The 27,089-nt window shown below is 41.3% G+C and overlaps 1 protein-coding gene across 8 annotated transcripts in view; it reads left to right on the forward strand.

The window, feature by feature from the left end:
- The window catches only part of SMARCA2 (SWI/SNF related, matrix associated, actin dependent regulator of chromatin, subfamily a, member 2), a 179,082-nt gene that overhangs the window by 33,895 nt on the left and 118,098 nt on the right, over positions 1 to 27,089 (forward strand). For all 8 annotated transcript variants that reach the window (XM_032634486.1, XM_032634492.1, XM_032634490.1 and 5 more), the window contains 8 exons: positions 4,289 to 4,415; positions 6,595 to 6,768; positions 7,881 to 8,054; positions 10,866 to 11,036; positions 19,062 to 19,115; positions 24,274 to 24,404; positions 24,639 to 24,696; positions 26,817 to 26,917. In XM_032634486.1, the coding sequence (XP_032490377.1) occupies positions 4,289 to 4,415; positions 6,595 to 6,768; positions 7,881 to 8,054; positions 10,866 to 11,036; positions 19,062 to 19,115; positions 24,274 to 24,404; positions 24,639 to 24,696; positions 26,817 to 26,917 (990 nt within the window). The remainder of the gene's footprint in view (positions 1 to 4,288; positions 4,416 to 6,594; positions 6,769 to 7,880; positions 8,055 to 10,865; positions 11,037 to 19,061; positions 19,116 to 24,273; positions 24,405 to 24,638; positions 24,697 to 26,816; positions 26,918 to 27,089) is intronic.

Genomic DNA, 27,089 nt, shown 5'->3' on the forward strand with positions numbered 1-27,089 from the left:
CTTTTTCATATTATTATTATTACTTGATAAATGTCTCCTCTTTTTGTTAAGCCGCCTGGCTTTTGAAGTGATTGATTTGGCAAGCCTGGGTTCAAAAAGCTGGTGGGTCTTTTGGCCTGAAGTCTCCCGTGGCCTCTTGAGAAGAAGCTAAGGTTTACACTAGCAGGGTTTTGTAGGGGCATCTTTTGTCTTCTTCAGTTATAGAGCAGTAGCTGGCTTCTGCCTCTATGAAGATAAATTGTCCAGCTACAGAGATTAGTTATATTTATCCCTTAAAAAGGGTTAGATTAAGTCCCTTAGGCACTTGTAAAAGACAGCTAAAAAACTCTTTTCCTTCTGCCCCTCTTTGAGAGAACGGCTTACTACCCTTTAGCACTGATAGGAAGAGTCCAGTGTATCTTTGTCTCCTGATTGAGGATTTGAGCAAGGTCTTTAAAAAAGTCTCTTTTATAATTTCATAAACTTGGTTTGAGCAAAAATCACCTGTCAGAAATTCTTTAACAGATGTTCGTTTCTTTGACTGTTGTAATATCACTTACCTTGTCTATGAAAATTGAAAGGAAATTGTCAGAATCTTAATTTTTTTTACTTTTAAGTCACTTGGCCGCTTTTCCTTGTTCCTCGTAAAATCAGAATTTTGACAAATTGATCTTCTTTTTTCAGTAATAGCATAAATAAGTTTCTGCATATGGACACTTTGCCTCAGAGCTATACAAACTCTTCAGTTAAAAACATTTTGTTCTCATTTAAATTGGATCCTTTCTTTTAGACCATCCTTTTCTCATGATGGAACTGTACTTCCATCTAGGATTAGAGGGTTGGTCAGAAGTGCTCCACGAATTATCACGTTAGCATGTAAATTACACAGATGTTTGTGTGAGAAAGAAATATATTTCACATTAAAAGGAGTTTATATCAGAAGAACATCTTTGAATTATGTGAGCCCTCTTTGGTATCAAGTCAGAATTTAGTATGAAAACAGTAGTATAGCCTCCTTGCCTCAGGAAGCCAGCATAGTCCCTTACCGTGTTTTTTGTCCTGCCCTGGTCTCCATTGCAACCCTGAGAATTCCTTCTTAGAAATCACCAAGAGCCGCTTCCTCAGCAGAGTTGCCAAAAGTCAGTCTCCCTCTCTCTCTTTTTTAAAAGGTGTCACTCAGCTCCTGGAAGGAACAAAATGTACCAGTGTCATTTTCTGTTCAAGTCACTCTCCTACAGGAATCATAAACTTCTCCTCTGGACCTGAACAAATATCTGTCGCCTTTAATGGAACTCTTTTTCTTGTCAGAACAGTAAGCCCTCTTGATTTACTGTTCAATCTGTATGAAAAACCTGAGCGACCTAATTCTGCTTCAATTTTCTGTACCCGTGAGGACCCTAAATGAGTCTCCCGCAGTTATGCAGTATTACATCTGTTGTTGTTTCGGGAAGTTTAGAATCCTGAATCTATCTCCTTATCGGGCTACCTGCTGAATCCCACTGATGGGAAGATGAAATTGTCTGGAGAGGCGCATTATTTAAAACGAAGATTTCTATTAACCACCACACACACGCAGATAAAATTCTCTACGTAAAAAGAAGCCCCTCCTGTACCTTTGCTACTCCCCACACACACACACCGTGTGCTGAATCGAATGCATACAATTTTACTTTGGAATCTACCCTTCCTCTTCTCCTATAGTTTGCACGTTTGCACTTTGAACTTCTTGCCTCCCTTTCATAAAAGAAAGATTCTTTTGTGCTGGGGAATCTGAAATTCACTGACAAATTACTAGGCCCTTTGGGGAAGCAGTCATTTCAGGAAGAAGTGCACCCCTCCTAACCCCTCACCCCCTCCCATGCCCAAGTCAGCCAAGGCTCCATCTACCCCACTCCACACCTCCCCACCTCCCTACTTCTCCTCTCCGCTCTCCAACTCCCCCCTCTCCCGGTTCAGTGTGATTTAGTCTCTACACGGTCAGCCCGGTTGTCCTAAGATTATTTATTTAGGCCTAGTTCCATAGTCCTTTGGATGATTAAGGAAAGAGCAGCCATTCTTCTAATGTAGCACCTGACCCACTTTGTCAAACAGAGTAAAACACAATACCAAGGGATAGTTTGAAAACGTTCTGCGATAGGCAAATGAAAAGGGTCTGCAATAAATCTAGAACCAAGGAAGCAGAATAACCATATCTCACCCTGCTGTAGTATCTAAATTTCCTTTAGTATGGCCTTAACGCTACACAAGTAAAATTATCTTGGTTTAGTTTTTTTCCCTTTAAATTATGTATTTGAGAAGGATCTGTAATAGATTTTTCTCTTAATATCCTAATCGTTAAGATCCATCACCTGTTGCTCTATTTGGGAATTTTTGGTTATGTGCGTATTTAAGAAATTGAATTGGCTAAAGAAAGTAAAGGTTTGTTTCATACAAAGAAAAATTTTAAACTGTGATGAGAATCCCATGAGTATTAATAGTAAAAGGAATGTGGAGGAAAGTTGGGAGAGTCTGAACAATTTGATCAAGAGAATAAATTGCTGAAAGTTTATTGTTGTTGCTCGAACTAACACATTTTTAGTCTGTTGCATGGTTAAACCATTTAAAAGTACTATTGTTTGTGTTGGTATGCATAGTTGAAATAACACACAATAACAATAATGTTAGTAATAACACATTACAATGATAAATCATTTAGTAAATCAGAATTAATAACACGTATATACCAAATAAAAGAGGAATCTGTCAGAATATTATTGTCAATGAAGTCAATGAAAAATGATGCATTACCCTTACTATCATTTTTAAAGTTTTGAAAAAGATGATATTTTATTTCTCTACCAAAGCAAACAACTCTTAAGTTTTTAAAAATGCCCTCATTTTGATATTTGGGCTATATGAACTATCAAGATATTTTGCAACATCTAAGTCACAGAAGGTTTTACTTTTTTATATCAACAGACAGCATCATAAAGGTTGAGAAAAGCATAATATTAATTTTTAACAGAATCTTTAATTATCAATTTTTATAGTTGAGTTCCAAGGGAGTTTGCAGTTAGGAAGTATATTTTAATTATCTGCAGTATCGTTGCAGTGGTGTTTGTGTCAGGCCAGTGAGGGTTCCAGCCTCGGCTCTCTCCTTTACTGGCTCTGTGAAGTCCACATGTTTCTTAATATCTCTGAACTTCAGTTTTCTCTTCAATAAAATGGCGCATTTACCTTGTAGAGGAGTGTGTGTGTGTGTGTGTGTGTGTGTGAGAGAGAGAGAGAGAGAGAGAGAGACAGAGAGAGAGAGACAATTAAATTGTGCTTTAAATGCACCTAACTTAGTGGAGTTACTATTAGTTTAGTTTAACTTACTACCTTTTACTGTTCTTTCTTTGTCGAAATCTATTCCAAGACAGTTTTGCCCCAAATTTGGGGGGAGGTCATTCTAAAAATAGATTTAGATGGCCTGTAATTATTTGTAAGAATAGGATCCAGTTGAACCCTAAAACCAGTTTCTATGACTAACAGTAATAGTATCCCAAATGAATAAAGTAGCAAGTCTTTTATTTTCTATTCTGCCTGTATTGTGAGGAAGTACCTATAGTTCTATTTTTTGATGATGTCCAGAATGAGACTCCCTGGCAGTCCTTTTCTGGAAACTCTTCGTTTTTAAAAACTGTTTACTATTTACTGCTGCTCCAAACCTGATTTTTAAAAATGCCTAATTTGCCTTTTCTTTTCTCAAGCAAGCACTGCTCGCAGAGGAAATGGTTGTGGCTGGTAGCGCGCTCTCTCTCTCTGAATGTTTTGGGTTGGCTGGTTTCTGTGACCTCAGCACCTAACACTGCTCTTGTTCACTCAGCTTTACTGGCTGTCATCGTCAGCACCTTGGCAAGGAAGGCAAATGGCCCCGTTGCCTTAGGACAGAACTAGAAGTTAGAAAGAGAACTCCGTCGTCTCGGCTCCGCACTCTGGCTGGCCAGGCGTTCGGGAGCAAGTCATATTTTCCTGTCTCGTTTTCTCTCTCTCTTCAGAGGGAGCCATGGGGCTTGACTTTCCTCCTAGATGTATTCTGAGCCTTCCTTCCTGGCTGTTAGAGAGAGGCTGTGAAGAAGGCCAAAGTGTTAAGTAATATAGCACCTGTCTGCATTAATGCAAAGGTAGCTTTTCTCTGTTTAACATCAGATAATCTAGTTGGGTATCAGAAATTGGCCGTCAGTATCTGGAAGGTGAACTTAAACCTAAGGTTGTTGTCTATCATTTAAGACCAGACTGTAATGTATATTTCCACCTTCCCCCTCCCCCATTTTATTATCTCCGTTAGACTTCAGGCTCGCATAGCCCATAGGATACAGGAACTGGAAAATCTCCCTGGCTCTTTGCCACCAGATTTACGAACCAAAGCAACCGTGGAACTGAAAGCACTTCGGTTACTCAATTTCCAGCGTCAGGTAATACCTTTTCCCCAGCACATTTGAGGTGCAGGAAATAAATATAATTGTTCCAGAGTGTGATCTGTGTGTTTCCTTAAGTCGTTCAATATTGGTATAAAGATATAAACTTAGTAAAAGACTGTATCTTTTCGACCAGCAGCACAGAACTAAAAGTAATGAAGACTAACTGCTTATTATTTCTGTTTTTCTCTTCTGTACATCAGAGACATTTTTTTCTTCCATATTATGGTTTCCAAAGTCAGAGTTACGGCATTTTGTTACTGTAGATGAAACCTTGAGAACAGATGGGATAGCTCATGTTTGCCTTTATGGTTTCAAAGAAAACAGGAAGGTGATAGATCAGAGCTTCTTTGTAAAGAGAAATGTAAAATCCTAGCCGTGACTATGAAAATCATTTTAACAAATACGAAAGCCACTCAACTAAATAGCTCATTGTTTATAGAAATACATAAAACTGGTTTGTAACTGTTGATTATTTGTCAACACCTACTTTTGGAGCATTTCATCACATCAGACCCCCATATTTGACTTATCAGTGAATTTGTATCTATTGTTCTTGCTATGTTCTTAGTGGTCACTGATTAAGAAAGGCTAGCATAGGGGCTTCCCTGGTGGCGCAGTGGTTGAGAGTCCGCCTGCCGATGCAGGGGGCGCGGGTTCATGCCCCGGTCCAGGAAGATCCCACATGCGCCGGAGCGGCTGGGCCCATGAGCCATGGCCGCTGAGCCTGCGCGTCCGGAGCCTGTGCTCTGAGAGGCCCGCGTACCAACAACAAAAAAAGAAAGGCTAGCATAGCGATCTATTTTATAATTGCTAAATCAGTAGGAAACTAGTGGAATGAAGTAGAACTAATTTTCACTTTGGCGAGTTTTGCCTTCTCACCCCAAAGCTTCAGGTCCCCTGGTCGTCACACAGCAGCATTTAGCCAAAGGGGAAAAGGAATGCTTCCTCGCCAGTCAGACGGGCTTGTTTGGTGAAGGTCTCGGGGCATGCAAAATGAATAATTAATGACTGAAAGTAGTTTGGAAGTACCGAATTACATGACTTGGTCTGTTGGAGGATGTGAGTAAAATCACAAGGCCATCCCTCTTGCTATTGTCATACGAACTTGGAAATACGTTTTGCCTTGTTGGTTATAATGTCACAAGAGGGGCATCGTGGTGGCTGGCAGCTACTTGACCGTAGGTTTGTGAGAGTAGATTAGAGCTTAACTTAAAAACAAAAAAAGAAAGGAAAACAAGAAAAAAGAAAAAACTTTCTGCACTCCATTTGCTTCTTTCTTACAGGTAACTTCATAAAATGCCTTGATAAGCTGTTTAATAAAATTTGGTTAAATGAGTATTTTCAGGAATAAGATTAGATTCAAATTAGCTTCACTATGCTGGATTCTGATTGGTTTCTGGTTTTTGCTTCATATTATTGAAAAATCTGTTATCTGTGAAGTGTTCCAATGAAATTAGCTGTAATGGATGCTGATTTCAGATTCAGTCGAATTGCTATTTCAGTGCATGTTTCCACCCCCCACCTTTTACCACCACGTAACATACAATATGAACGAAATACTATATTTCTGATCTAAAAGAAGTCCATAATACAGTAAAAAAAAAAAAAAATTAAGTATCTTGCAAAGAATATCATTGTTAGGAGTGGGAGGAAGCCCAGACTAGTATTTCCCGTCTTTTACATGAGATGATGAATTAGCACGTTTGCATGTCTGCAGCTCCTTCACATGAGCAGGAAGTAACTCTTCTATTCTTTTTTGCCCAGCGTTGTTCACGTTAATCTTTAAGCACAAAGAGAAAGTTAGCCTGGCACTTACAGTGAAGTAAAAAAATGTAAAAAGCTTATTAACTAATTAATATCATTAGGATAATTAAATAGAGTGAATCAATTTATTTTAAAGCCAAGACATCCTCTGCTTACTTACTGATTTATTCTCTTTACTGTTAACAGTGCCGTACTTGCTCCCTCTCTGAATTTTTTGGAAAGAAAACTTAGAGCATCTTTGAAAATACCATATACATTCAGCATGATGTAGTCCCTTTGTTTCCTAAAAGGCCAACTGTGATGGAGAAACTCAGGGAGTCACCATTCGGCTCCACTAAATGGAGGGCAGGGGACGACGGGGGTCTGGCCTCCGTCTGGGGAGGTGTTCTAACTGCTCCCCTCTTGACAGCTGAGACAGGAGGTAGTGGCCTGCATGCGACGGGACACGACCCTGGAGACGGCCCTCAACTCCAAAGCATACAAACGGAGCAAGCGCCAGACCCTGAGGGAAGCCCGCATGACGGAGAAGCTGGAGAAGCAGCAGAAGATCGAGCAGGAGAGGAAGCGTCGGCAGAAGCACCAGGTACTTGGGCCCGGGCTCTGGGTGCCCCGCCGTTGACAGAGATGCTAACCAAGAAACTGGGCGGAGTCAGAACCACTGAAAAATGGACAACTGCGGGCAGTGGGAACATCACAGAAAGGATCCCGGGAGCTTACGTAGTCCAACCACACCATTTCATAGATGAGGAAACCTAGGCCCAGCCAGAGTGGTAGGTGACCTCCGCAAGGACACGCAAACGGTCAGTACAGGATAAGGGGGTGGGGGGGACCCTGCTTTCTGAATTCCAATCACGTGTCAAATTCATAACCCCATGGGATGCTGCTGACTGGGTAGGCACAGGCGGGTTTCCTAGAACAAAGTCCTGGGGCAGAGGGATCTTGGAAAGAAGAGGGCAAACCGTTATTTTTATCACAGATATAAATATAGTATCCTGGGCTTTTCAAGGGCCCAGTTGAAGGTTTCACAGGGGCAGATATTTTAAAACATTCCTTTCTAGGGATTTGGAAATATTTTGATGTAGGATCTGATCTCGTGTTGTAGTCCTGTGAATTTTACTTGTTTTTCTGTGCTTAATTTAGTGCCTCGATTAAGTTTTGTTTTGAAAAGTGTTGGACTTAAGTGTCAATAAGGTTATGTTTCCCCTTCTTTATTTAAAAAGTGGATACAAAAGATGTATGGCAATTTTTGCTTCCTATAAAACTTCTTTTGAGGGACAATTCTAAGGTATTTAAGTGAGAGCAGAAGAAACACTACTTTTGTAACACGCTTCTCACTGGAAACACCCGTCTCCCTGAGGTTTATCTGGGAGTGATTTGCTTTAAATTTTATCATCACTGTTTTGCAGGTCTCTCTCAGCCTTTGATCTTTCCATTTTCACGTGGCCACACCCTCAAGGCCGGGGAGGCTTCTCTTCCACCGGCTGGCACCAAAACGAACTTTGAGAGGTCATCTTTCCCACCACTACATAGCCCACACCTCAGCTATGGCGACACACCAGGGCACCTGTCCCAAAATAGGTTCTAGTCCCCCATGGCTGTTCAATACACAGAGTTTCCCTGTACTATGATGCAACCTCCAACGACATTGGGAACTGAATTTTAAGCCTTCTCTTCTCCCCGCTTTGGATCCCTTAGGAATACCTGAACAGTATTTTGCAGCATGCAAAAGATTTTAAGGAGTACCATCGGTCTGTGGCCGGGAAGATCCAGAAGCTTTCCAAAGCAGTGGCCACTTGGCACGCCAACACTGAAAGGGAGCAGAAGAAGGAGACGGAGCGGATCGAAAAGGAGAGAATGCGGAGATTGATGGTAAGGGGCCTGCCTACAGGAACCCAGGAAAATGCTCCCCTCACGGCCATCTGCACTGAGAATGTTAAACATGCTGTAGTAGAAGGAGAGAGTAAAAGCTGCTTATCAAATATACTAATGCATTCCTTTGAACTTCACAGGGATGGAGTAAAAATATCTTCCCTTTCCTAGACAGTGCAGTGCCACAAATCTAGGGCTACCACTGATGAGTATAGGGTTTCCATGTCCTAGGGTGGCACTGTTATTCAGATGAGAGCTCTTTTTTTTTTTTTTTTGCGCTACGCGGGCCTCTCACTGTTGTGGCCTCTCCCGCTGCGGAGCACAGGCTCCGGACGCGCAGGCTCAGCGGCCATGGCTCACGGGCCCAGCCGCTCCGAGGCATGTGAGATCTTCCCGGACCGGGGCACGAACCCGTGTCCCCTGCATCGGCAGGCGGACTCTCAACCACTGCGCCACCAGGAAAGCCCCAGATGATAGCTTTTTACATGAAGTCAGGTACTATATTTTGCAGGAGTTTTGATCACCAGACCTGGAAGGATGGAAACGGCAGTTCTTTTTAAAGTGTTGCCTCTTTGAGACTAATGACACAAGTTGTTTTGAATGAATATCTCATGAAGTTGTGTCTTGGAATCTAAGAAGTTCTCTTTTTTTGAAGCCGCTGGTGCTTCAAAATTCTGGCAGAAATTTTTCTCTAACAGTTTAAAAAGTGATTTTTAAGTTAATTTTGAAATGTTGCTTTTTTGATCATAGCCGTGTTATTGTCAAAGGCTATTCATGGGTCATTTCATTTCCACCGTTACTTTTTAATGGATATTTAAACACAGAAGGAGTTGGTTTATATCACTGGCCTGCGTATTTGAGTTTATTGGCCATTTATTTTTGGAATCGGACCTCAGAGCACACCGCGGATTTTAGAAAAGTGTGTGTAATGTATATTGATAGGAGACGTGCAAATTCTATCTGGGATGTAATGCCTGGGTACTGGATGAAGATAAAATCATTAGCCTCAACCCATAATTATGTCCCTGGAAAATTCCAAATGACATAGTCTTCCTGGCTGGTATTACGGTTTGCGTTTTTTTGTCATTAATTTTTTTGGATTTCGGAGAGTAAACACCATATTTTAAAAGACTCTGTGTCCGGGGTCTACTAAGTCTTACCACCTTCTCCTACCTCCCTCTCGTTTTTTGGGAGGGAGGGGACCAGGAGATGGCTAACTAGCTGGGGAGACCATTTTATAGTATTTGAGCAGGGAACAGTCAAATGTGTCTGATTCAACTGAAGTGAAACTATATTAGAACTTCAGTAACAGATTGGCTTGACACTAATGATTAGGCATTTGCAAATCATTAATTTTCGCAATTAAATGATGGAATATACAGATAACAGAGACACTGAAGTTTTTTTTTTATCATTCTTTCTTCAAGTGAGATCAACCATAACCAAAAGCAATTACAGTTATAATAGCATTTGAGGTTCCTGCTCAGCCATGGGGCAGCCAGCAGCCAGACGGAGTGATGAGGCTGCTGTTACTCGGGCAAATGCTGGAGGGACACCCCTGCACTGAAAAACCTAAGCTTCTCTGTAAGGAGCTGCCTCTTAAAAGATTTTGCAGTGTGTTCCTTTTATCCTGCATCACACGAGGAAGATATTTTTGAGATGTCCTTTTATTGGGATTTATAAAAAGATTTCTCTGGAAATGACCCAGAGTGCATAAGTTTTTATTCCATTTAACCTCATAATATTGCTTAACAGGAGGTAGAAGTGGGAAGTACTGTGTCTGTTTTATGGCTCAGCACTGTCAGGCTTCAGGTGCTAATGACTTGTCTCCGGTCATCTGGGCCCATCATGCAGTGCTGACCTGTGACCAAAATCCCTCCCAGTCAACCACATTTTTTTAATAAATTCATTTATTTATTTAGTTTTGGCTGCGTTGGGTCTTCGTGGCTGAGCGCGGGCTTTCTCTAGCTGTGGCGGGCGGGGGCTACTCTTGGTTGTGGTGCCCGGGCTTCTCATTGCGGTGGCTTCTCTTGTTGCGGAGCACGGGCTCTAGGCGCGCGGGCTTCAGTAGTTGAGGCACACGGGCTTAGTTGCTCGGCGGTATGTGGGATCTTCCCAGACCAGGGCTCGAACCCATGTCTCCTGCCGTGGCAGGTGGATTCTTAACCACTGCGCCACCAGGGATGTCCTTGTAATGCTTTTAAGTATAAAAAGTTATTTGTTCAAAACCTATTTCAGTTCCTTGCCTCTGGAAGTACTTATTGAAATACTTATGAATGAAAAGCTATTATGTCTGGAATTTGCTTCAGGACAATCCAGTTTGGGATTGCAGGGAGGAGGTGGGGGAAGGGCTGCAGCGAAACAAACAGGAGCCATGGGGAGTTAATTTTTGTTGCTTGGTGTTGGTTATATGAGAGATTATACTACCTTCTCTACTTTTGATTATATTTGACACTTTCCAAAATATAAAGTTAAGAATAAGTTTCAGATGGTGAATCCTCAAATTTTAACACTTTTTGCGCAGTTAAAGGAACACAAAAGAATGAAAAGTTTTCTCAGAGTGCTTGATCACACCCCACAAATAGTTATGTGTGTTGACCTTGCCGTGAACTCTGGTGTCCCGGGGCATAGGCATTGTACCTCCGTGTGTTCCCTATTCCCAGACAGTGTGCGAGAACTCGGGTGGCCGGAATCATTCGGTGTGCTGCGCGGACCACCGAAGTTCAGACCATCGAGGGGAGGGAGGAGTGGAAAAAGGTGTCGTCTGCAAACTTTTATTATGTTCTGATCACGCTCTTCTTTCCTTAATAGGCTGAAGATGAAGAGGGCTACAGAAAACTGATCGATCAAAAGAAAGATAGGCGTTTAGCGTACCTTTTGCAGCAGACGGATGAGTATGTAGCCAACCTGACTAATCTGGTTTGGGAGCACAAGCAAGCCCAGGCGGCCAAAGAGAAGAAGAAGAGGAGGAAGAAGAGGAAGGTGAGCACCTGAGTGGCTGTGGCTGAACCGGGGACGTGTGGTCGCCGACCAGTTTTAGGCATGTCTTGCCCTTTAATGGGTACTTCCTACCGCACTAGTGGGAGACTTAGATGATTGTATCGCAAACATTGCTGATATAAACGGGTTGATGTACTAGGTGTACTAGGCAACATTTTGGAGATGGCGGCATGATGGACAGGATGTATATTTGGCTCTATTTCCACTGTTTCACCCAGCATTCAGAAACTAAGTACACACGGTCGGTAGAAAAAGGAAAACCATGGGCACAAAGAAATGTTTGCTCAAGTGCAATGCCAGCGAGGCAGGGGACTGCTGAGTTAAGAAACTGGAGTGAAAATGAAGACGAAAATGCTACGTTCAGATTGAAAGGAGCCAGAGGAAGATGGAAGAGATAGCTTTGGGATACTTTTAGAACATATTTCAGCCTGTTTCTTTGGACAGACAGCGATGCCAAGATTGTTCGCTCAGTTCAGCTGCCCCGGTTTTACACTAAGGTAGATGTGCAAGTCAGGGTTTTAGGTCATTACAGAAAACAGTGAATAGTCTTATGTAAAATAATCCAATTTATCATGAGAAACGAAGGGGTAAGATTTAGAACCTCTACTCTGCAGATACTATATCTCAATTCAAGGGTAACCTGTAAATGTAGAGCCTCTTTGAAGCTTAAGTAGTCTGCTAATATAGTTCTCGGTGGATGTTTTGTTTTCACGGTCAGTTCTGATTGGCCCAGGTATAAACATCGACAGGAAGTGTTCGTTAGAATTGTGAAGATTGAGGGTTGGTAGCGTTTAATCATTTCTTCTCTGCACTGAATAATTGCACAAAATGTTTTTCAAAAAAATAATTAATTTCATGGCTCCTGAATTCTCATACCTGTTTCATAATTAAGGAGGAGGAATAAGTGATTGAAAAGGCACCTTCTGCACCTGATTTCTTTAGTATAAGATAGCTTCCCTTATTGTGAAGGTGAACAAGGGATGAGTCAGGGCTTGCATTTCGACATTTCTTTGGTGAGGAATACCTCATTTTCTTGTCAAGGTCGCATTATAGACTTTGCAAAATTCCAGCTCCCAATTTCTGACTTAAAGTTGGCACATGGCAAGCAGATAACAATTCTCTCATATTCCATAGGCGGACCCCATGAAATGACCATTTTAGTTTTTCCTGATCCTGAGGCGTATTTTGCAGAGACTGTCACAAAAAGGTCACTGTTAGTGTTTTTAGTACTACCATTCGTAGTCTGTGTTTCTTTGTGATTAAAAGCTAATGGCTCAGATATGAGCTTCTGGCTCTTAATTAATGGACTGCTGCAGTAGTATTAGATTGTTATATCATCATAGGCAAAGAAAGATACATAATTGTGCTGTAATGATTATGCCTTTGTTTCTATGTTAATCTGTACAGAGCAGGAACCTGTCAGTATTTTTCCTGATGCTGCCAACACTGCATCATCTGTAGGTTGACTCTCTACCTCCAGACTCTTGCTTTCAGGTTTGCTAATAGCACTTATTCTTTCTGTTTCATGTATTTGCTCAGAAAATATTAACTGAACACTTACTATGATCTAGGCAGGATGCTAGATGCTGGGGGAGAGAGAGTGCAAGTGGTGAGGAAAAGCACTCTTGCCCTCTTAATTAATTAGAGAGAGAGAGAGAGAGACATTAATCAAATATGCACCCAAGTATATAATTATAAACTGTCATGAATGCTGTGAAGGAAGGCGGGGAGTAAAACTGGGACCTGGTTTCCTGGCAAACGAATAATAGGTACCCAAGCGACTCCAGTCTGCCTGGTGGCTGTCTCTGGGCATCTTCCGCTGATGAGCTCACATGATGGAATGTGCAGAATTATTAGTTTATTAGCAGCCCTCTCCCTCTCCCCTGACATGCTCTCAGGATGCCTCGCATCTGAGCTCCCCCTGCCCTCAGCAGGACCAAGGAGATCAGGCCGTATTTCCTTCCTGGGCCATCTTGCTGGGAGACCTTGGATAAAGAAAGGACAAAAAGAAACTGGGCTCCTTCCTAGACCTTCCTGAAAACTGTCTCATGGGGTTTTAAGACTTAGTTCAGAGTGAGTTACCCAATTTTAGATGTACCTTAATTCAAGTGCAAAGAAAATGGATGCTTTCAAAAGCTGATTATTTGACACTCTGGATTACCTGGAGTTCTTCTTCCCTCCATTAGAGTGAATGATTGAGAGTTGTTTGTTCCAGCTTCTCTGTGTCAGGGAGGGAACCTGCATGTGGACACTTAAAAATTCTGTGCTGTCCCTTTCAGCATTTCCCATAGAAGTGAATATCGTGCTGCATCTATCTGCAGGTTCTGTTTTGCTTTTTTTTCTAATTAAGTAAGGCATCCCTAAATCTTTGTTTTGAGAAAGCTTCTTTACTCAGTGAACTAATAGCATTGAACTGGTGGCAACACTTGTAGGACAAGATACAGGTAACTTGAAGAACTGTGCCGTCAAAGGTAAGTATGGTGGACCTTGCAGTTTAACTGGAAAAGGGCTACTTTTTTACTCAGTGTTAAACTAGTGTATCATTTTTTTAAGGAATTGCCCTGGTGTAACAGAGAAGGCCTTTTTCTTTCTTGGGGAGTTGATCAGGTTTACTTGGTGTTAGTGAATAATAGAGTGGGTTTCCTTTAACCTCTCAGGACCTTGCTTAGTTTTGCTCTTCTCACCATTAGAGCCGCTTCTATGAAGTATACATTTATAAATCATTCTGAAACTTCTCGATCTCAACCTGGCCTTCCATTAACGCCCTTCAAGTGGAAGAAAAAGAAAGAAGCTCTATGTATCTACTTAGGTGTTAGAGGAGGAATAATTTTTCAAGTATTGAAATATCTGATTCGGTGACAGCAGTCTCTGCAGTGTGACAAGGTGAATACACGGTTATGGGTACTTAGCATGACCTGGAGGTCTCCATCCTCTGCCATGCGAGTTCCCTTATATCTACTGGGGGACCCCAGGTTGAAATGGCGTCGTATGCAAATAGGATTGAACGTGCTAACTTACGAAATTGGACTACTGTCTAAAGCACATTGGTACGCAATCTCTTAAATTCATAACTGCATAAGGAAACATAGAACACTAATTTGCTCTTATTCCCTTGTAAGATATTTCATTAAGAGATCTGTTACCCAGTGCTTCAGTCTCTCGATCTGTAAGAAGGTGATAGGAACAGGACCTATAGCCTAGATTTGTTGTGAGGCTCACATAGGAAAGTTTACCTAAAGCACTTAGGACGCTCCCTGGGACATAGTAAGTGCTCAGTAAATATTAGTTGTTTTATCAATCAATTCTGTGGTATAGATGTAGGATCGTGATTGTTGAAATGTGGTTATAGGTTTTTCTGAAAATAAAATCTTCTTTTTCCCCTTACTGTATGTTCTCTGTGGTGTTGAGAAAATAAGTGGCCACCATTTTTTTCTAGGTGAGGATCAATTCGATATTATCAGGTAGAATGTCTTTTAGGACAACGACAGGCTCCTTGGCCGTGGAGGCCTGCAGTGGGAAATGAGGATTTCTTATTTTTGGCAGACTCTGCTTCCCTCTTCCTCCCCAGATCCTAGAAAGAGAATTGTCTAATTACTTGGCCTATAATATCCAAACAATAAGGTATTTCTTACAGAGATTTAGGGTATGTCTTTCCCTAAGCTGTGGTTGGGAGCCCATGCCAGCCCCCTAACCCACACACCTACTGCTGAAAAGTCTGGTCATTTAAGAGGTTCAGCTTCCCCAGCTATTGACTTCAGGCCAAAAGTAAAGTATAAAGTATTTAATCCCCCTCCCCCAAATCTTTCACTGGGGTGTATACCAACAGAACGACACCCTTGGTATTTATTGTGACATTTCTTGGAAACCCATGATACTAATGAGAACGTAGAGAGTCCATGGGGGGGAGTGCTGTGTCCAATGACTTCTTCGTCATGGTCTTTCTTTCTGAAACTTATTCTGTTCTCCTTCTCTCTCATCAAACACTGTTACACGTGCATCTGTGATGTTTTGGAGGGGGGACCTTTCTGGCATAGTGTATCGATCAGTATAGTGATAGGAAGACAGCCGACAATTAGAGAGAAGCCCCTCGGTATAATTTTCAGTGAAAAGAGCATCAGGTGCAAAGTAGTAATGCTATTGAGGCATTTATTTTAAATTTGAGTGACTCTCCAGTCCTTCTCAATTCTTTTATCTCCTTTCCCCAAAGATGATTAGCTTTTTGCGGTTTGCCTCCACAAGGAGATTTTTGTAGGTGAAAGAAAGTTTCTAAGGCAATCCTGGGCATTTGAGTGTAGTGACTATTGTAAAGGTAGGTGAACACGATGCCATGATGGTTAGATTTATTTGATAAGTTCAGTGTCAAAATGGGTGAAACCAGAAATTTGGATCAAAGTCCAGCGTAACTGGATTGACCAGTTACTTGAGTCAAAACGTTGGAATTGGTTTTCTCTGCAAGGCCCAACTTAAGTAGTGCGCAATTGCCTGTTAATTTGATATTCTTGGGTATTTTTTTTTATTGCCTGATCACCTATCTTAATGCTCACAGGTCCTCTTAAATGACAGTAAAAATAACCCAAGCGGTTTCTGAAAATCTTAAGTTTCCCTCGAAGCAGAATGAGTCTTTAAGATGCCAACACATTTGAATGATGTTTCAGCATATTATAACACCTGCTGGGGGATAAACTGTGTTCACTTTATAATATAGATTGTAAAATATTTGGTACAAAGCTGTTTTCTTTACGGAGTGAGGCTGTTTGTGTCCTGTGTTGTGGTAATCTGCATAAAGTACCCCAGTGAGGCCCATTTTCTTGAATTCAGCTTCCACAGGGTTTTCATGTTTGGGGATATCTTTCCCTCCACACAGCGTTGTTGATTATTTTATACAGCCTCTGCAAGGAAAGTGGGGTAGCTGTGCACGTAGCTTTGTTCATGAACATTCCTAAAGGAAGGGTATGAATTGACATCAGCCTTAACCGGGAAGCCAGATTGTCTTTGGTTAGGAGTAATTTGCTTCACATCCGATTCCATAATTACATTCCTCCCTCCCCTCCATGAGGGTAATTAGTTCTCAACTTTTTGTGGATAGGAAGAAGCCAGTACGGAGTTCCTTATTCCTGATTAGTGGATGAACTGCAGTCGGTTTTGTTTCTTTGTGTTTGTTTTAATCAGTGGAAATAAGCTCCGGCATCAGCCGGCAACATTGATAGGATGTGTTTGCAGTCACATGCTGCAGATTCACTGTATATGAAATTCTCTCAGGCAGCCGCGGCCACATCAGCTGCAGGCCATCCCACCAGGTGCTCAGAGTCTGTCCCAGGTTACTCCAGTATCGTAGTACCGGTCACAGTCTGTTTGGAGTTGACCTTGAGCTACGCACAAAGGGAATTCTGGCAGCGGAAGAGAATTGAGGGTTGAGCACTAGTTGGATGTGAGAATGTGGATTTCTGAAAGCATACCAACCAGAGATTGTCCCCAAACTGAAGGAATTCAAAGCATGATGGGAGAACTTGACACCTCTTGCTGTAGAGTAGACTGCCATCTGGCTTCCACCTCCTAGAATAACATAGCTGAACTGGGTGTAAGTACAGGGCACGCAAGGGAAGGTCTCATAGAGCGCCAGTTCAGTGAGGAACGTGTGTGTGCTCTTAACTCTTTTATGACTTGCACATATATTGTCACCTAATTAAAATAATGTTAATTGATGGCATGTACGCTAAGTGGAAAGTGTTGTTCTTGGCGCATTCATTCATTCATTCATTCATCCTTCAAATATTTATTTAGTGCCTTTTAAGTGCCGGGGCCCCTTGTAGGTATGGGAATACATGAGTGAACAAAACAGACGGAAATCCCTGACTGCGTAACCGTATGAAGCAGTTTTCAGACAGTGCTATAGCCAGTTTTATATAGACATAAAAGAATAGCCCTCGGACTATCACTGATTCTTTTACATTGTGGAAATTGACAGTCTCAGTGGTTATTACATGTAACACTGGATTGTACATATTGAAATAACGATCCAGTCCTGCAGCAGCTCTATGAGGTAGGGACCGCTGCTGTCCCTGTTTTACAGAAGAGGGAACCAAGACACGGAGACTTGGTCGAGATCACACAGCTAAGTACTCTTGCGCTTAGTGACAGAGCTGGCATTCAAACGCAGTTCATCTAATTCCAGAGCTGACTTTCTTAAGTCAGATATTACATTGCTTGTCAAATTTGATACCAGATATTTAAAAATTAGTTTAGAGGAATTTAACTAATGGAAAGGCCTGATTATGAGGCAGTTTTTAGAAAGCAGCCTGTCTAGTCTACGGCAGATTCACAGAAGAGTATTCTTTAGAATAGTTTTGATTCTGTTATTTATGGTCCTCCAAGCTTTTTAATGTCCTGTTCATTGAAATAGTGATCCAGTTCCACTAGCTAGATATTGGAAAATTGGCTTATTCATGGTCTCATCTGATTTTCTTTGTTGGCCAGATTTGTAGCTAATTTCTGATTTGTATGGAAAGAATGGTGGGATTAATTGACTTTCTCCCATTAATTAAAAGAGTTGCCTGAATATAGTGCCTGAGAATTCCAAAAATGAGATCTTCAGGGAGGCTGGTAGCAGGGATGGTCCCTTTTCTGAGCCTTTCTGCCATTGTTCTCTGGATCCCTAGCCCAGACATAGGGATGCTTTTCCATGATGGTCATTTCTTTTGATCTTGTAAATATTTTCAGTTTGGGGTGACATAAATAGAAAATTAAATTCTTGGGAAATCATAACCAAGGAGAGCATTTCATTTCCTACTCTTTGGTAGAAGTGCTACATTTTTTTATGCCTTGTGTTTTGGCATACTTACATACATGTATTTTTTGCAAGAAAATTATCAAACAACTATAAAATTTCAGACATTTACGGGAACTGCCCTTCCTCAGTATGGACAAAAGGCTGGATTTTCACCACTAAACATTTTCTGTAAAAGCTGTTTTGTCAAGAGACAACTGAGTTATTTTCATGGGAAGCAAAAATGTATTACACAGTCAATGCCTTAAGTAAACAAAGTGGAGTTAATATTGATTCTGTATCATTATGTATATTTTTAATTAACTAAAGAGCCCAGGGGAGGAAAGCTCATTTTCTTAAATGTCTTGATAAAGGAAATGACTAAAGTTTGTTTGTTTGTTTGTTTGTTTTTCTTCTAATCACACCACACAGAATAACTTTAAAATAAGGATTCTGTAAAGGTGATGTTAAGGATTTCACTTGTCGAAGAGGTCGTTGTAAATGTAAGAAAGTTTAGACTATTTTGTGTCTCTTGTAGATGAGGCTCTCTCGGGTATGTACAAAACGTGACATAATCCTAGCTTTTCATTTAGGCTGCCTTTGAGGCACGTAAAGGTTAATGGGCTAAGATATTGGAATATTTAAGAAATGGAAGATGACAGAATTTTTCATGAGATCACAGTATCTGCATCAAATTTCCCCATATACATACACTGTGGAAATACTGTATATTATGAAAGCCAATTAGGTAGAATGATAAAAATTCAGAGAACTCACAGAATTTTGTATGATTTTGCATTTTTATAACCCAAGAGCGGTTCAGAATTCATTCTTGAGGGGACATTTTTAGACAACTTGCTAAGGGAATGGGAAAATTGAGCTGATTACGTCAGGATTTGTCTTCATAGTGCCAAACACAAGGACATTTGGGATTCTGACCCCTGTCCTGATGCTGCCACATCTTAAGCTGTTGGGGTCCTGGAAGACACAGTCCAGCCACCTCTAGTGGGCCAGGCCTGAGTCACACCCAGCTTTCACTGACCCCCTGCAAGTTGCCAATAAAGTACACAGTTCGTCTTGTCTCAGAGAGTGAAGAGAAACACAAAGAAAAGGCATTAATTCCTAAGCTTTGTTGGATGATGATAAGCAGTAATGAATTACTGTTATATACCACCAAGCTGCCATGAGGTCCTTCCTGTACCCACTTTCTTGGTTTACATGTAACATTTGACATTGTTTTGCAGAAGGCTGAAGAGAATGCAGAGGGGGAGGAGTCTGCCCTGGGACCAGATGGAGAGGTAAGGGATTTTGCATCCATTTCTGCTGTGTTCTGTTGAATGATACCCTGCCATACCTTGCTGCACCATTCTCTGTGTATACTGATTTTATTTTGTACTCTGCTATTCTTTTTTTTTTAACATCTTTATTGGAGTATAATTGCTTTACAATGGTGTATTAGTTTCTGCTGTATAACAAAGTGAATCAGCGATACATATACATATACCCCCATATCTCCTCCCTCTTGCGTCTCCCTCCCACCCTCCCTATCCCACCTCTCTAGGTGGTCACAAAGCACCGAGCTGATCTCCCTGTGCTATGTGGCTGCTTCCCACTAGCTATCTATTTTACGTTTGGTAGTGTATATATGTCCATGCCACTCTCTCACTTTGTCCCAGCTTACCCTTCCCCCTCCCCATATCCTCAAGTCCATGCTCTAGTAGGTCTGTGTCTTTATTCCTGTCTTGCCCCTAGGTTCTTCATGACCATTTTTTTTTTCTTAGATTCCATATATATGTGTTAGCATATGGTATTTCTTTATCTCTTTCTGACTGACTTCACTCTGTATGACAGACTCTAGGTCCATCCACCACACTACAAATAACTCAATTTCATTTCTTTTTATGGCTGAGTAATATTCCATTGTATGTATGTGCCACATCTTCTTTATCCATTCATCTGTTGATGGACACTTAGGTTGCTTCCATGTCCTGGCTATCGTAAATAGAGCTGCAGTGAACATTGTGGTACATGACTCTTTTTGAATTATGGTTCTCTCAGGGTATATGCCCAGTAGTGGGATTGCTGGGTCGTATGGTAGTTCAATTTTAGTTTTTTAAGGAACCTCCATACTGTTCTCCATAGCGGCTGTATCAATTTACATTCCCACCAACAGTGCAGGAGTGTTCCCTTTTCTGCACACCCTCTCCAGCACTTATTGTTTGTAGATTTTTTGATGATGGCCATTCTGACCAGTGTGAGGTGATATCTCATTGTAGTTTTGATTTGCATTTCTCTAATGATTAGTGATGTTAAGCATTCTTTCATGTGTTTGTTGGCCATCTGTCTGTCTTCTTTGGAGAAATGTCTGTTTAGGTCTTCTGCCCATTTTTGGATTGGGTTGTTTGTTTTTTTGATATTGAGTTGCATGAGCTGCTTGTAAATTTTGGAGATTAATCCTTTGTCAGTTGCTTCATTTTCAAATATTTTCTCCCATTCTGAGGGTTGTCTTTTGGTCTTGTTTATGGTTTCCTTTGCTGTGCAAAAGCTTTTCAGTTTCATTAGGTCCCATTTGTTTATTTTTATTTCCAACTTCTCTAGGAGGTGGGTCTAAAAGGATCTTGCTGTGATTTATGTCATAGAGTGTTCTGCCTATGTTTTCCTCTAAGAGTTTGATAGTGGGTGGCCTTACATTTAGGTCTTTCATCCATTTTGAGTTTATTTTTGTGTATGGTGTTAGGGAGTGTTCTAATTTCATTCTTTTTTATGTAGCTGTCCAGTTTTCCCAGACCCACTTATTAGAGAGGCTGTCTTTTCTCCGTTGTATATTCTTGCCTCCTTTATCAAAAATAAGGTGACCACATGTGCGTGGGTTTATCTCTGGGCTTTCTATCCTGTTCCATTGATCTATAGTTCTGTTTCTGTGCCAGTACCATACTGTCTTGATTACTGTAGCTTTGTAGTATAGTCTGAAGTCTGGGAGCCTGATTCCTCCAGCTCTGTTTTTCTTTCTCAAGATCGCTTTGGCTATTCGGGGTCTTTTGTGTTTCCATACAAATTGTGAAATATTTTGTTCTAGTTCTGTGAAAAATGCCATTGGTAGTTTGATAGGGATTGCATTGAATCTGTAGATTGCTTTGGGAAGTATAGTCATTTTCACAATGTTGATTGTTCCAATCCAGGAATATGGTACATCTCTCTATCTGTTTGTATCATCTTTAATTTCTTTCATCAGTGTCTGATAGTTTTCTGCATACAGGTCTTTTGTCTCCTTAGGTAGGTTTATTCCTAGGTATTTTATTTTTTTTGTTGCAGTGGTAAGTGGGAGTGTTTCCTTAATTTCTCTTTCAGATTTTTCATCATTATTGTATAGGAATGCAAAAGATTTCTGTGCATTAATTTCATATCCTGCTACTTTACCAAATTCGTTGATTAGCTCTAGTAGTTTTCTGGTAGCATCTTTAGGATTCTCTATGTATAGTATCATGTTATGTGCAAACAGTGACAGCTTTACCTCTTCTTTTCCGATTTGGATTCCTTTCATTTCTTTTTCTTCTCTGATTGCTGTGGCTAAAACTCTAACACTATGTTGAGTAATAGTGGTGAGAGTGGACAACCTTGTCTTGTTCCTGATCTTAGGGGAAATGGTTTCAGTTGTTCACCATTGAGAATGATGTTGGCTGTGGGTTTGTCATATACAGCCTTTATTAGGTTGAGGTAAGTTCCCTCTATGCCTACTTTCATGAGGGTTTTTATCATAAATGGGTGTTGAATTTTGTCAAAAGCTTTTTCTGCATCTATTGAGATGATCATATGGTTCCTCTCTGCTATTCATTTTTAAGTAAAAATAGTAGTACATTAGCATGGTAGAAAATTAGAATAGTATGAAAGGGTACACTGAAAAGTAATCTTCCATCTCAGACTGCCAATCAACTGATACTAAGTTTCTTATGTACCACTCCAGAAATTGTCTGCACATATAAGCATGTGTTTATGAATATACAGAATGTGGAAAAATCTTAAGTGATTCTATAATTACATTTTCCCCGTCGATGATACAGAAGCAGAAAATATGACCCAGTTTCCTTCATTTACTTTGAAATTTCATAACTGTAAGCCAAACAATTTGCGTATTTGGTAGCTTATTTTTTGCCATTTTCTGTAGGCTTACCCTGTAGCCTCTATTTGTAGATTCAGCGGCGTATTTCTATGTTTTATTTTCTAGTATTTCCAATATTCTGAATCACGAGAATACAATGATTGATTTATTGGATGTTTTTTTCTCTGAAAACTCAAAAGTTCTTGGCCAGTGATTCACACGAGCAGGCATCCCCCCCGGAGCGAGCGGGATGGGGAGGGCGTTTGTTTCAAACTTCCTTCTCCTTTCACAGATTCTGATTAATCTGCCTGGAGGATTGGGGTGGGTGGAGGGTTGTCTCTTCCCCTTCTGGAATTGCAGTGCACACGAGAAGTATTATGAATGTGAACAGCCTGGTGGCAGGAAAAAGGTTGAAACCACTATTCTGTGCAGAAATCTCTTGAACAATAAATGTTACTTAACCACTATAATTCATCACAAGGAAAGAAAAGATCGGGATAAATGTCTAATGTGTAGGAAACACTGAGTGGGCTGTTACGGGGGAAGAATACTATATATTAGAGCACTTAGAAACAACTCTAATTTGTAAAAACCCACCCTTACTTAAGCATGCCTCACATCCGTCTGTAACTAACAAGCACACAGGGAGAGATTTAACGTGTTAGTGTGATAGCTCTCTTATCTCATGTTATCTCCTGGGAAAATAAGCTCCTGGTCTTGGGCCTGTGACATACACTTTTTTTTTAATCTTAACACATGTGTTTTCTGTTTGCTGAAGTGGGCAAAGTAGATGTCTTACCTGGTTTGTTTTGAAATAATGTTCTGATTACATTCTGCTGTGCTCATTCAGTGTTTTTGCCCAAGTTCTAATTCCAGCTACAGTGATTTCCAGTTTTCTTTGAGGCGTGACACAAACAATAAAACAAGCTGCATGATAATAGTTCAAGATAATGGAATACGGTTTTTCCAAGGGAGATGGTAGCGAATGGTAGATTTCCTACTCTATCGCGTGAGCCTGTAGATGACCTTCTACGTTAACAGGAAGAAGCGTTATCTTGACATGCAAAGTAGCGGTGTTCACAACCATTGCTTCAGCACACATAAAAGGAAAAAGTGTCTGGAGTAAGCCTTCTCTTTTTTGTAAGGTTGTTTTTGTGGATAATTGCTAATATATTGTTTCTTATTCTGACAGAGCTTTGTTAAGGGAGAAGGGGGAAAGAACCAATATTTTGGGGGAAGGAGGTGGTCATTTCCTATAAGATATTAGAAGATAACCCACAGTATACTGCTTTTCCTATCATTTTAATTTAACTCCAAATGAGAGTAATTTAGAAAAAATCCTTTGGAATTCATGGGTTGCCTAAAGGTCTCACCTGGCGGCCTGCTCCTAGAAGTACAGTCACCCTGTAATCAGTAGCATTCATTTGCATAGGATTACTCCATTTTTAGGCCTTTTTAAACAATTTGTTCTCTGAAGTAGGTTAAGCACAGCCTCTGCGGTTTCACTTATTCTCTTAATTTTCTGAGCAAGCCGTATTTCATTGAGAGTCTAATAACGAACTTCAGCTCAGACTTGGTCAATTTGCTAGATTTCCAGTGAGCAGAGCCTTTTGCTTTATCACAGGGCCCCATGGTTGGGCTTGGTACCTGGTGGTTTGGTTTTGGATAAATGACGTTGTTTCTGCAGAAGCCACACCAGCCATAATGAGATGATACAAGTTACAGTGCCTTTTCCTTTTTTTCCATTATTCTCTCTGAAACCATGACTTTGCAGTAGTCCTTATCTGGAGGGGATTATTTGGGGGTTGGGGGTTCTTAGCTGCAAGTGACAAAAATCAACTCTGCCTGATTTAAGTAAAAGGGAACATATTAATAGGATATCGGATGAGTCACCGGAACTCTGGAAGCCTGGAGAAGCTGGCCGGGGACTGCGCTATTATTCCAGTGATACGTTACCGTAGTGTACCCTACAGCTGCTTAGTGAGGACGTGGCCAGCCTCGGGAGTGGGCACAGCCAATACCACTGCACTGGCGCTGCTGCCACTGTTGTCTGCCCTCCTGCCAGCGTGCCTGTTGGCCCCCGCTTCCTTCTAGGTCCTAATTCAGAGCCTTGCTGAATGAGCCCAGCTGGTGGAGCTTAGGTCTTGTGCCAGTTCCTTTGCTGCAAGGGAGGCTGGTGTTTTCAGTTTCTTTGGTAGGAGGTGACCTCCCACTTCCCACCAGGACTCATCAGGTGATGAAATTTCTAATCGCGGGAAAGGGTTTCAAATGTTGGGCAGCCAAAAGGCCGAGAAACATCCAGCACAGAATTGGGAGAACGTCTTAACCCGAAGCGGTGTTATGTCTTTTCTCCTTTCTAGCCCATAGATGAGAGCAGCCAGATGAGTGACCTCCCTGTCAAAGTGACTCACACAGAAACCGGCAAGGTCCTGTTTGGCCCAGAAGCACCCAAAGCAAGTCAGCTGGATGCCTGGTTGGAAATGAATCCTGGGTATGGCACTAAAGCAGAATTATTGGTGTTCTTTGACTTTTCAGGTTTTTGTGGTCCTTGTAGAATCTGGGAACTAAAATAGCATGACCTTTGCTGAACTGCTTGAAGTTATTACCTGCATTTGTGTATAGAATGTGCCATATATTTGTGTATAAACACACACACACGCACACACACAGTTTTATGATTTTAAAAAGCTAAGCCTCCTCTTCCTTCCCACTCCTTTTCTTGTAGTTACGAAGTTGCCCCTAGATCGGACAGTGAAGAGAGCGATTCTGATTATGAGGAGGAGGTACGTATATATCTCTGTTTGGAGTTCATTGGCTGGAAAGTTCACGGGGAAGCACCTGTGTCCTATCTCTTCGTCCTCCAGTTTTGGCCATCGGGTGACAGCTGAGGCTGAGGGTTTGACAGAGCTTTGCTGGTGCATTGCCTAGTAGCACAGTGACCTCTCGGGGGCTCCTGGCAAATGTGGAAGCTTGGTGAATGCTAAATGTATTTGAAACCAAGAAGAGAGAAGCTGGCATTCAATTGGAGATGGTAGAAAGGTCTTCTGAGGAAAATTGGAGATGGATTACTTTGGGAAAGGCAATTCCATGCTTCTAAGTCATTTACACTGAGGGTTAACAGCCTAAAAATGTCCGAAGTTATTTAGTCCTTGGGCCTGTTAGAAGCTGTAAGTGTGGAAACTTAGACCAAAAGGGCAACATGCACTTGGTTTAATTGATCCTCTTGGGTTTTTTCTTTAACTGTGATTCTTCCTTGAATTCTTTGGATATACTTGTTAGCCACATTTGTCAGTCTTTTGGAAGGAATACTCAGTATTTCCAGAACCTAAAATGGGAATCTTGGATACTTTTAATAGAAATTAAGGAATAATAAAGGTATCTTTTAGATCAACTTTAAAATCCTTAACAATTACAAATAGAAGGATTAAAAGATTATTATCTCCTTTATTAGAGCATTGTTAGCGTATAGTCATTAAATCCGGTGTTTACCAGTGTAGGGGAATCTTGGTTCAAAGAATGCCATGGCCAGAGCAGAGCAGCCTTACCAATAACAGCTCACCAGAATTTTAAGACCGTTGTTATTTTCTTCTGTTTTGTGGACCTGTGTTTTCTAAATTAATCTACCGTGGACACTTACTGCTTTTGCAAAGAGGAAAGATAATAGAAGTTACTTTTTTTTTTTTTAGAAAAAAAGCATGCTGTTAACAAGCAAATACTTTTGGAGGCATGCTTTATTTTATTTTATTTTTTTTAATAGGTTACTCTTTCTCTGAGGTACTTGAAACTTACAAAATCAATTTTTAAAATGTCTCTTGTGTACTCGGATGAATGGGCCCATAAATTCTTCCGTTGGAAGAATCTTCTCGTTGAGTCTGAGAGCCAGGGAGGGACAGAGATGAGGTAGAGAAGGCTGCTCAACCCACAGGTGCCCTCCTGAGACTGGCAACTGCAGACAGCTCTAGAGAGCTGGGACTCGAGTGAACTCTGACCTGGGGGTCCGGAGACCAGGTCCCCATCTCATGGCGAGTCATGTCCCCCCTCGGTGCTCACCTGGATGTGAAAGAGCTGTGCCAACTCCTCAGTTTACCCCTTGTGGCTCAGTGATCTGTGGTCATAGATTTGATCTTCAACATTACTATCATGTCAGTTTGTATTGTTTCATTCAAGCCTGATGGAAAAGCGTGGTTCTCTTTAAGCCTACTTTTAAAGGAAATTCTCCTGGGTCATCTGGAAAGATTCAGCCTTCAACACCAGTGGGTAGTAGTGGGCATTATGGATATTGAGTGAAGCTTTTCAACAGGCCAGCAAAACGAAGTACACAGTTGCGAGGTGGGGAGGTGATGAATCCTTTGCCATGTTATTGACAGTTTTAATCTAAATAGCCTGAAATGTGGGCTGTGAAGTGGCCACAGAAAGCACACACAGAAGGCCATGTGCTTACAAGCTCCAGTCTCTCCACTGTGAAGACGTGTGGGACCATCAAAGGCCCACTGGCATCATCAGAGACAAGGACAATACTTAAGATCCCTTCAGTTGGCTTTGGAGAGAAAGGTATAGAAGGTCACCAAGTTAGCAAGAGCAGAGATGGTCTACAGGACTCTCTGATGACCAAATAATGATAAATATCCATCTTTCTGGCATGATTTTTACATATTTATTCTTGGGAGCAAGGGTTCCAGGGGATCCTCATAGGGTTCCTTTTGTTCTTTCATTCAGTGATATAAACAGCGATGGAGAGGTAGGTATTGCCTGGTGGAAGTAAGGGTTAAGTTTACGTCCTCCCTCAGTTGTGTGCACCTCACTTGTGAAGTAGAATACTATTCACTCTCTTTTCAGAAATCGCCAAGCCTAGGGATTCCCTCGTTAAAACGGAATCACCCCCATATCTTTGTTCCTTCCCCAGGATGAAGAGGAAGAGTCCAGTAGGCAGGAAACTGAAGAGAAAATACTTCTGGATCCAAACAGCGAAGAGGTTTCCGAGAAGGATGCTAAGCAGATCATCGAGTACGTGTCTCTCAGAGTTTTGTCTCTTGCAGATGCATTTCGTGAGGGTTGCGCTTTATGGATTTTCTTTTAGAGAAGTTTGTCTAAGGAAGGAAGCCGACCTCACGCCCACGCTCCCCCCGAAACGCTGCCGTCAGAGGCCACCAGACTGTCCCACTGCTCAGCTCCCCCC

This window comes from Phocoena sinus, chromosome 6 (genome assembly GCF_008692025.1).
Source record: "Phocoena sinus isolate mPhoSin1 chromosome 6, mPhoSin1.pri, whole genome shotgun sequence".
Taxonomy (NCBI): Eukaryota; Metazoa; Chordata; class Mammalia; order Artiodactyla; family Phocoenidae; genus Phocoena; species Phocoena sinus.